The sequence below is a fragment of the Chrysochloris asiatica genome, unplaced genomic scaffold (assembly GCF_000296735.1).
Source record: "Chrysochloris asiatica unplaced genomic scaffold, ChrAsi1.0 scaffold00048, whole genome shotgun sequence".
Lineage (NCBI taxonomy): Eukaryota > Metazoa > Chordata > Mammalia > Afrosoricida > Chrysochloridae > Chrysochloris > Chrysochloris asiatica.
The window spans coordinates 9,994,445-10,005,645 of record NW_006408566.1 but is presented as its reverse complement, the minus strand read 5'-3'; the positions used below and the strand labels follow the sequence as shown (position 1 = coordinate 10,005,645).

Genomic DNA, 11,201 nt, shown 5'->3' with positions numbered 1-11,201 from the left:
TTGTTAATTTTGGTTCTTTCTTCTTTTTGGATGTGTATACTTATTGCAATAAATTGTTCTCTCAGCACTGCTTTCACCGTGTCCAAAAGATTTTGGTATGTTGTGTTTTCATTCTCATTTGTTTTAAAAACTTTGTGAATTTACGTTTTAATTCATCTGCTATCCAGTTGTTTTTCTGCAGGGTGTTATTCAGTTTCCATGTATTTGACTTTATAGTATACATATTTTTATAAGCCCAAGGAAACACTGAAGCTTTCAAGATAAAAAAATCACCACAGTAATATCTAAACAAATCTGTATATAAATCATAGTAATATATATCCATCAAATAATATTTTATAAAACTGCCAAATATGTAGGAGTCCTAGTGTGGTGCTTGGGTTAATGTGCTGGATTGCAGTGTTGGTTTGATCTGCGAGGTCTGCCATTCAAGCTCATTATCCACAACTCAGAAACCCTATACAGGATTACTATGGGTTGGAACCGACTTGATGGCACTTAACAACAACAACAAATCCAAATATGAAAGTTTAAAAATATTTCTAATATTTGCTCGCAAATAAAGAATTTTATATTGTCCACTTCACCTTTCTTATTGTAGTGACTAGCTCTTAAAAAAATACAGCATTGTTTTTATACTTTGCCTGTTGTGCTGTTGCTCAGTGCCTTCAAGTCAGTCTGACCCATGGTGACCCTGTATAGGGTTTCCGAGGAGCAGCTGGTGAATTTGAGCTGCTGACCTTGTGGTTCAACCTGACCCTGCGGTCCAGCACTTTTTCCCACAGCTCCCCACCAGGACCAGATTTGCGTATTATAGTGCCCTTTATTCCCTTTGCACTAGATTAACAGGGAAACTGCCCTCCTATTTGTTTTACATTTCCATAGTACTCTCATGAAAATGTATTAGGACAGAAATAGTATTGTTTTCATAACTGTTAGTGGCAATATGTGGAGTGTGATTGCTCTGTAGGGTAAGCATCGGATTGCTAATCACAAGGTCAGTGGTTTAAGCCCACTAGCTGCTCCATGAGTGAAAGATGAGGCATTCTGCTCCTGCAAAGATTTACAGCCTTGAAAACCCTGTAAGTCAGAACTGACTCAGTGGCACTTAATCAATGGCAGTAGTAATAAATTGGTGGTAAAATGAGTACTAGATGGAATAAAGGCCAGACTATGGACCTCTGAGTAAGAGTGATTGGGAGAGACCCCACTCAGCAAATTACTAGCTCTGTGATCTTGGCAAATTATTTAAGTTTTCTTGGCTCTGGCTTTTTTGTTTTTATTTTTTCTAATACTTTACAAGAGTTCAGTAAATATTAACTATGTAATGGGTGTTGTTAGGTGCCTTGGAGTCCGTACTGACTCATAGCAACTTTAGTCACAGCAGAAGAAAACACTGCTCGGTCCTGAGCCAGTGTCACAATTGTTGCTACACTGGGTCCATTGCTGCTGCCACTGAGCCAGTCCATCTCGCTGGGAAATGGCTTGGCACAGTGGCAGCAACAGTGGACTCAAGCGTAGCAATGATTGTGAGATTGGCACAGGACTATACAGTTTTTATTTCATTTGTGCATAAGGTCACTATGAATTGGGAGTCCTGATGTGGTGCTGTCGGATAATGCACTGCACTGTAAAGTCTATTTGAACCACAGGGTTGGTGGCTCAAATTCACCAGCCGCTTCTTGGAAACCCTATACAGGGTCACTATGAGTTGGAACTGACTTGGAAAACACTTACCAACAACAACAACAATAAATATTATTATTTATTTGGTTTAAGCATTTTAGGTTGTGAACTAAACGTACACGTACTTGTGTGGTGGTGGTGGTGGTTCTGATTCATAGTGGCCCTTTATAGGGTTTACAGGAGCAGACAGCCTTATCTTTCTTTTGCATACTTTTGTATATATGATTTATTCATTTGCAGTATAGAACATGTTGACTGTTAACTCTCCAATCTGGGATTAGAATGTCTTCTTATGTGATAGTCCAATTACCTTTAAAAATAGTAATTGCATCTGTTGTGAGCTATGAGTAAAATTTTCAGGACCAAATGTCCATGTAATAAGAAAACATTTGAATTAAACTCACTTTAATAATATTTAACTGCCTACCACATGCAAACCAATACAGGTAATATACAAATACAAAAAATAAAGTTCCTCTCTTCAAGTACTTACCCATTTAACAAAGAGGATAGGGAAATAAGAGAGCAAATCTACTATTTTAAACAGTCCAATGGAGGGAGGGTAGGATATCAGAAGGAAATACTTCTGGCCAGATTAGTAATAGAAACGGAAAGCCAGTTTAAACTTTATGGGGCTCAAAGGGTAAATAAACTGGGCTATACACTGTACTTTGGTGATTTCATATTAAGTAGTCTCTAAATTGATGAAGAATATTGAATAATACCCTGGACTGACAAAAGAATGAGAATGAACAAATCTGTCTTGGATGAAGTACAGCTAGAATGCTTCTTAGAAGCCAGGATGGTGATTCTTCATCTCACATACTCTGCACATGTTATCAGGAGGCAAAGACATCATGCCTGGTGCCCCTCAAAACTAATTTTCAGGAACTGTTGGAAGATTTAGCTGTCAACTAAAAAGAGGAAGACCTCCAATGGGATCAAACATAGCAATGGTTGTTTGAGAATGGTGCAGGACTGAGCAGTGTTTACTCTCTTGGACACAGAGTCATTATGAATTGGCACTGACTCATTGGTACCTAACAACAACAACAACAACAACAACAACAACAACAACAACATTAGTTCGGCTTGCAATCTACACTTACCTCTGACTACATTCATAAACATCTACAGGCATATTACTTGTTAAAAGTTCAGTGCATAGTACACAGAAAGGGATATAAGTATAATACTTCAGTAAGAGAGGCGTAAGACATGAGCAGAAATGTAGAGCGAAGACAACATGGTATTACATAATGAAGATTCAAGTTAAGCAGGAATATACATTTTGTGTAGAGGTTATAATTAGGCGATATATTTGGAGGGCTAGGTTGGTGTCATATCTGATGATCTTTAAATATCTTTAATTTAATTAAAAAATGAGGCTCCCTGGAAGAATTTTGCATGGAGGATGGTGAGGGTAGCAGTGGCTAACTGATACAGTTGTAGTCTCTGTTTCTGTATGTTTATTACATTCCTGGCTTTATCTTTTTCAGGAAGTTCATGATTTGTTACAAGACTATGAGTTAAAGTATTGTTATGTGGACAGAAATAAACGAACAGGTAGGACTTAATTATAAGCATGTAATGAAAAAGTATTCTATCATGTAAATGTTACTCAGAAAATTTATTTTTGAAAGTAATATTAGTACCCTAAAATATAATCTCTTAGATTAATATATTGTGACTAGAGAGTTGTGGGTTTTCATCATGAATGTGTATTCTCCATAGAGTTGATGTCACTCAAAGCGACTTTTCCTGTAGTGTTGGAAGAGTTAGCTGTTGCTTTGGTAGTAGTTTCCTTGCATGTACAGTCTGTGTTAGATGAAAATACATTTATTTAAATCTTAGCATCACATTCAATGTGGTGAGATGCTTACACGCTGAGAGCCACACAGGCACTAAGACCAACGGAGAGAGAGAGAAGAGCAGATTGGATGAAATGTCAGGCAGAGTTGCCCAGCTTATTTAAACTCTTTTTCTCTCTTGCTACATACTTATGTGCAATGTTGTTAAAGTTGGATTTGGGTAAGTTAAATGCTCAAATAGAGCAACTCCACAGTTTGTTCAAATTTAGAGAAACAGGGAAGGAGGAAAAAGGGAAAGAGGAGGACCTGAGAAGATGAAGGAAGAGAGGGAGAAACATTATTTGTGATTTCTGGATTGCCATATGTTATTTCTTTGCATGGGGCTTCAAGCAGTTCTTATCAAATTGCACAAAATCTTTATATTTTTTATTCTTATAACAGTTGCTGTTGTTGTTGTTTGCTCTTGTGTCTGTTCCGACTCATAAAGGGTTCCAAGGAGTGGCGGGTGGGTTTGAACCACCAATCTTAGATAAATTGATATGGTTAAATTTTAATTTTTAAAGACATATAAAAACATTTTGCATGATATATTGTTGATTTTCAATCTTATATTTGTATCATGTTGTAAATTTTACAAGTTTATGTGTATTTATTATTTAAGTTAAATGCTCAAATAGAGCAACTCCACAATTTGTTCAAATTTAGAGAAGAGGGAAGGAGGACAATAACTTCATTAGGTAGACAAGACAGATGTTTTTTATTGTTTGACAAAGATTCAAAATTAAGCAATTTGTCTGAGATTATAATCTTGAGCTTTTCCTAGCCCATATTTTTCATCAAAATGTATACCAAATTGTGTGTATTGTTTCAATCTAGTTAATCTGATTTTAAGAAAACATGTAAATGAGTCAGAGAAATAATCGGCTTCCTTTTGGGAATTTTACTCTCCTGTTTTAATTTTACTTTCCTTTTTGCTATACCTTTATTGTTTCAGATCCTTGTTATTACATCCCAAGGTATAAGGGAAAAATATATTGTATGAGGTTAGAAAAGTTCACTACAACAGACAACAGAAAACAACAGAATATTTTAGGATCCTATAGTGAACTTAGTATAATTTCTGTACTTTTTATTTGTGTTGTTGTTGTTGTGTGCCGTGGAGTCAGTTCTGACTCATAGTGACCCTGTACAGGGTTTCCGAAGCTGCAAATCTTTACGGGAGCAAAAAGCTTCATCTTTCTCCTGCGAACAGCTGGTAGTTTCGAACTGCTGACCTTGCGATTCACAGCCCAATTCATAACCACTGTACTATACTGATCATGAAATTAGTGTGGTGGTTGTGGGAGAAGGGTGTCAGCATTTAAAAAAAACACAACAGTAATTAGAATCGAGAACATCAGAATGCATTGAATATAGTACTGTTTCATGATTTTTTTTTCCAGAAATATGTATGTGTATACTGAGTCACAGACATAAAATATATTTCTTATTGGGTATCATGGTCAAAATGGAAACTAGTGGCCTAGAAAATGCTTTCATTCATTTTGTTTTCTTCCAGCTTTTGTTACATTATTGAATGGGGAGCAAGCCCAGAATGCAATTCAGATGTTTCATCGCTATTCTTTTAGAGGAAAAGATTTAGTAGTTCAGCTCCAGCCTACTGACGCTTTGCTGTGTATTACCAACCTGCCCATTTCTTTTACGTTGGAGGAGTTTGAAGAACTTGTTCGTGCGTATGGAAATATTGAAAGATGTTTTTTGGTCTACAGTGAAGTTACTGGCCATTCCAAAGGCTATGGGTTTGTAGAATACATGAAAAAGGACTTTGCTGCAAAGGCTAGACTGGAGCTATTGGGTAAACAGCTAGGCACATCCGCTCTCTTTGCCCAGTGGATGGATGTTAATCTCTTGGCCTCAGAGCTCATTCACTCTAAGTGCCTTTGCATAGATAAACTCCCTAGTGACTGCAGGGATTCACAGGAGCTCTTGCACTTGTTTTCCAGTGTCCATAAACCTGTGTTTTGCCAGGTAAGTATATTTAAAATGGCACTAGAAATATTTAAATGCATATTTAAAACATGCTTATATATATATATATATATATATATATATTCTACATACACTCACACATTTATTTAGCACAGCTCTTTAACTATCACGGTGAATCATCTTAATTCTTTTGTAGTCTGTAATGAAGGGTACTCTGCTGGGGAATTTTTCATCAATTCCTTCTGTTGTTGGTGGGCCATAACTATTTTGTTAGATATTTTCCAAGGGTCAGTCAATAAGCATTGCTACAAAATCATAGCAACATTTATTAAACAAAAATAAGAAAATGTGAGGATATTGTTTCTTTACATCATTTCAAAATGGCAGTTTTGACCTACTCAAATTATGTTCCTTTGAAACGTCTTTTGAGTTTAGGGAACAAAAAGAAATCTGAAGGGACAAGATTAGAACTGTAGGGTGGATGGGGTAATGTTTCCCATTGACATTCTTAAAGGACAGTCTGTGTTTCTCTCTCTCTATGTGTATATATATGTGTGTGTGTGTGTGTGTATGTATATATATATGTTGGTTGTGTGCTGTGGAGTCGGTTCCGACTCATAGCAAGCCTGTACAGGGTTTTCGAGGCTGTAAACCTTTACGGGAGCAGAAAGCCTCATCTTTCTCGCATGGAACAGCTGGTAGTTTCAAACTGCTGACTTTGCTGTTCGCAGCTCAATTCGTAACCACTACACTACCAGAGCTCCATATATATGTGTGTGTGTTTGTGTGTGTGTGTACATATATATATATACTCTCTCTCTAATCCCAACATGTTGTTGTTGTTGTTAAGTGACGTCGAGTGGATTCCGACCCATAGCAACCCTGTATAGGGTTTCCAAGGAGCATATGGTAAGCTTGAACCACCGACCCTGCAGTTCAAATGACTATGCAGTCTGATACATTAGCCCACAGCGCACACCACGACTCCAATCACAATATAGAAGACATCAAAGAAACAGTCCTCAAACTTTATAATGTTAGAATATTTTATGGCAAATCTTTGCCCAGTTACTAAACTTAATTGATTTATTGATATGCTATTTTTGAACACTTAAGAACTGGTTATTGATATCCTATGCCACACATGGACTCCTGGTGTGATGCTGTAAGCTCAATGCTTTACTGCAAACCACAAGGTCAGCAGTTCAAATCCACCAACCGCTCCTCAGAAACCCTATACAGGGTTGCTATGAGTGAGACCTGACCCAAAGACGCTTAACAACAACAATGCCACACATACTTATTTGAAGCTTCATTTGAGACCTTTGAAACTAATGTTAGAACAAAATTCATATATCACAAATTGTATTTGAATTATGAATTCCAGAGATAGAAGAGACCTTAGAGGTTGTCTAGTCTAACTTTACACATGGTACAAAAATGTTTGTGATAATAATTTTGACTGGTCATTTAGCTTCTGCTAAAATACTTCAAAATCATGGAAAATTAATTTGATCATCATCAGACCTTGCCATCTTTGAGCGGCTCTCACATTGAACTGAACTATTTCCCTCTGCAGCTGCTGATGCTGTGGATATAAAAGTATTTTGTCTTTTGAAAGCCTAGTAGTATAGTGGTTATGAGTCGGGCTGCTAACCTCAAGGTCAGCAATTTGAAACTACCAGCTGCTGTGTGGGAGGAAGATGAGTGAGGCTTTCTGCTCCCGTAAAGATTTACAGCCTCGGAAACCCTGTGCAGGGTCGCTATGGGTAGGAACCTGACTCCACTGCACACCACCACCATAGAGTAAAGGAATGTTAAGTTTCATAAAGAAGAGGAATGTTAAGTTTCAGAAATAAGAGAAAAGAAACAAACAAGATCTAAGAAAGTATTTAGTTGTATTATTAACTTATGACATATCCAGCCTAAGTAGATGTACTGTAAATGTATATACCTTCACAAATTGTATCAAGCTATATTGTGTCCCATTTATCACTTTATACTATAAATGTATTTCAGAAAATTCAGACATATTTAAAATTTAGAAGCTTTTCAATGTCTCAGATCGTTCTTATGCTTGCTCTTTGTGCCAGTCTTCACACATCCAGGATTTTAACATCTTCCTGTAAACTCTTATAGGCGGGTGACTTGAAACAAACTGTTTTACGTGGTAGGAATTTATTTCGGGTACCTTGAGAAATGAAGGTTTATGTTGCATATGGTATTCTAACAAACCTTGGGCACAATTTTCCTAAATAAGATTTGCTTTTGCATACTCAACCAAATTCCTGGGATCTGTTCTAAGTTGAAATAAAACTAGAATATAATTTCAACTATTTTCTTCCCTTGATTGTTGTTAAGTGCCATCAAGTCGGTTCCGACCCATAGCGACCCCGTATAGAGTTTCCAAGGAGCAGCTGGTGAGCTTGAACCACCGACCTTGAAGTTCAAATGACTTTGCAGTCTGGTGCATTAACCCACAGCGCCACACCAGGGCTGCTTCTTCCCTTGATAGTTCTAACTTTATTTTACAAAGATATATGCTCAGATAACTATTGCACAGTATGTTTCACTGCCTAGGTATCTAGTGAGTTTTGTTTCAAAGAAAGCTTAAATTACTCTGTCCCAATATTGCCCCACAAATTACCAGTTATATGTATTTTATAATGTGTAAGGAGTGCTATTGTTTGGGTTTTGACTTTTAAAATAATGTGTAATAACAAAGCATGGAACTCAGGGTTGATAGGGATGGGCAACTTAGACATTGGCTACCTAAAGTGGACTGCCTATAAAGACATGAAGTGGCTGGCTTACAAGTTTTCAAAAGGGAGTTTAGTTGCAGAGTGTGCAAGGTAGGGTAGAATCCCCACTGAATAGTTTTCTTCTTGTCTTGATGGGTCTAGTGAAAGGAGATGGGGATAAGATTCTTATGATTCAATAGTGAGTAATTGTTATCATGACTAGTTGTGATTGTCTCAACTGTAAAGGTAGAAGTCTTGTAACAAAAAGTGGGGAGTAGTTAATTGGACCATCAGGGGAGAAGAGCATGAGTGGAATGTGGGACCCTATCCAGTTAAGTAGCGACACCAGAGATGGAGGCAGAGATGAGGAAATGGAGAGAGAGAGCAGCTGAGGACTATAGACTCTTGGAAAGAGAAAGGCTTTGTGCTGGCGGCTAGGAGGCAGGCTTGTAGAATGTGCCCTTAGATTGTTTAAATGATTATATATTCCTCAGTGTTTTTGTGTCACCAGAAACAAAAACAAAACAAAACAAAAAACCAGAGGGAATAGAAGCAAATACTCTTGAATAGCAATGCATGGAGGGGATTGTAATCATTTTAATGAAACAAAATACAATAGGATGAGTACAAAGTCTATGTTCTCCCAAGTAAACGATATAACTCAATTTACAATAATAGCTTTAAAAAAAAAAAAAAACATGGAAAAGAAACTTGAAGGAATCTTGTTTCTCTTCCTGTCTTCAGGAAGAACTGCAGCTAAGCAGCTTGTAAACGTGTATTTTCAGAGAGGAAGCGTGTACTATTTTCACCAGCATCATGCTCTGAAATACATTTGTTCTGGAATTCGAAAGTTATATAATGTAAGTAAATGTGTCTAATGCCAAAATTTCCCTTTTGATAAAATGTATTACATCAGCTTGCACAGGATGAAGGCAGTTACGTTGGTGGCTTTGCAGTAGTTGAATATAACACAGCAGAACACGCTGAGGAGGTTCAGCAAGCAGCCGATGGCATGACCATTAAGGGAAGCAGAGTCCAAGTTTCCTTCTGTGCCCCAGGAGCACCAGGAAGAAGCACATTAGCAGCACTGATAGCAGCTCAACGCGTGGTAAGCTTTATCCCCATCTCCTTGTTGGTGTTGTTAGTAAGTGCTGTTGAGTAGGTTCCAACTCACAGTGACCCTAAACAGGGTTTCATAGGCTTTTTAAATCTTTATGGGAGCAGAAAGCCTCATCTTTCTCCCACTACTTTCCTATAGAACCACCCTCTCTTTAGGCTATAAATGAATTATAATACAATTTCATCCTTCCTTGTATAAAGTCACTACTTCAGCTTCATTTCCTTAATTTTCTCTTTGTTGGATTGGATTTACAGAGTTTTCAATTCTGAACTGGTCTAGTCAACTACTTGTGGAACCAGGCTTCTGTGTCCTCTTGGAGGAAAACAAGCAACAAGGTGGCTTGATGCCAACACAAATGTGTGACATACATTTATAGCTGGCCCTTTAGTGCCCCCAGTGAATCTTATGCTCGTCTCTCATCAGCTGTTTTTCATTTTCTACATCAACCATCTCAGGCCTTCACTATATTGTAGTCTCTCCCCATTTTTCTCTGATGTTCACAACTCATACTTTATAAAAAATTATAGACTAATTCATTCAACTTTTCTTAGACACACCAGCAATTGTATTTTATATACTCCCATATTTTACTTCCTTCTCTGTCCTTGGATGTTGCACACACTCACTGTTAACCAGAAGATTGAAGGTTCAAGGCTATATAGAAAGACTTGGCAATCTACTTCTAAAAGATCAGCCTTCATTTTTCCTTTGTTGGTTAGGATTTGCTTACTGAAAGCCCTATGGTGACATATCTGGTGCTGATAATGAGTCAGAATTGACTCAACCTCAGCTGATTTTGTCTTTTCTCTTTTCATTCATTTTACAAATATTTGTTGGGTGCCCACTACAAGCTGCTGCTGTGTTTTTGGTGAGTTTCCAACCCATGTTAGCTAAATTGCATTTGTCATAAAATAGATTTTATTTGATGTATGAGAATTTTTGAAAGAAATCATGAAAAAGTTATCCCTGTGTTTATCCTTGTTCTAATGTTTCCTACTTCTCTATTCATTGAAGATGCACAGTAATCAAAAGGGCTTACTTCCAGAGCCAAATCCAGTACAAATTATGAAAAGTTTAAACAACCCTGCCATGCTGCAAGTTCTTCTGCAACCCCAGCTATGCGGACGAGCTGTTAAACCAGGTAAGAATTAATGTTCAACTAAGTATAAAATGTTGTGTTGCTTTACTTGAAGAAAATTAGATTAAAAATACTTAATTATTCTTGACTGATTATCAGTAAATTTTAATCAGGGATCTGAGGTGATAATAAGTTTTGCCTGTTTTTGGTATGCCCAACCTGTTTATATGTTTCCTTTTTTTCTGTAAATAATTGTTAGATAATAAACCTTCAGTTTAGCTCCTAGTTGATAGGAATATATGGACTAGGTACTAAATGACATACAGTATTGTTGTGACCTACACTAATAAAGGAGTCCTGGCGTGGCGCTGTAGGATCAGCACTGGACTTCTAACTAAAAGGTCAATGGTTTAAACCCACCAGCTGTTCCTCAGAAACCCATACAGGGTCAAAACTGACTCAGAAACACTTAATAACAACAACAATAGCAACAATGACACTAAGAAATGATAGGATACTATTTTAGGAACATTTTTCAGCCAACGTGCTAAAAGTCTGTTACCTTTTTCTTTTTTTTAGAAAAATTAATCGACTTTAATTTTTAGAAAAGTTGTAAGTTTACAGAAAAATTGATCAGATAATCGGGTTGTTACTTGTTGTTAAGTGCTGTTGAGTCAGTTTTGACTCACAGCAACCCTGTATAGGGTTTCAAAGGAGCGACTGATGGGTTTGAATCATCAACCTTGCAGTTACGCAGTCCAATGCTGATGCTACAG

At 37.1% G+C, this 11,201-nt stretch overlaps 1 protein-coding gene across 1 annotated transcript in view; it reads left to right on the top strand.

The window, feature by feature from the left end:
* RAVER2 (ribonucleoprotein, PTB-binding 2) overlaps positions 1-11,201 on the top strand; it is a 137,197-nt gene that overhangs the window by 44,892 nt on the left and 81,104 nt on the right. The window contains exons 2-5 of the mRNA XM_006862459.1: positions 3,186-3,252; positions 5,056-5,525; positions 9,144-9,335; positions 10,362-10,488. Coding sequence (XP_006862521.1) covers positions 3,186-3,252; positions 5,056-5,525; positions 9,144-9,335; positions 10,362-10,488 — 856 coding nt within the window. The remainder of the gene's footprint in view (positions 1-3,185; positions 3,253-5,055; positions 5,526-9,143; positions 9,336-10,361; positions 10,489-11,201) is intronic.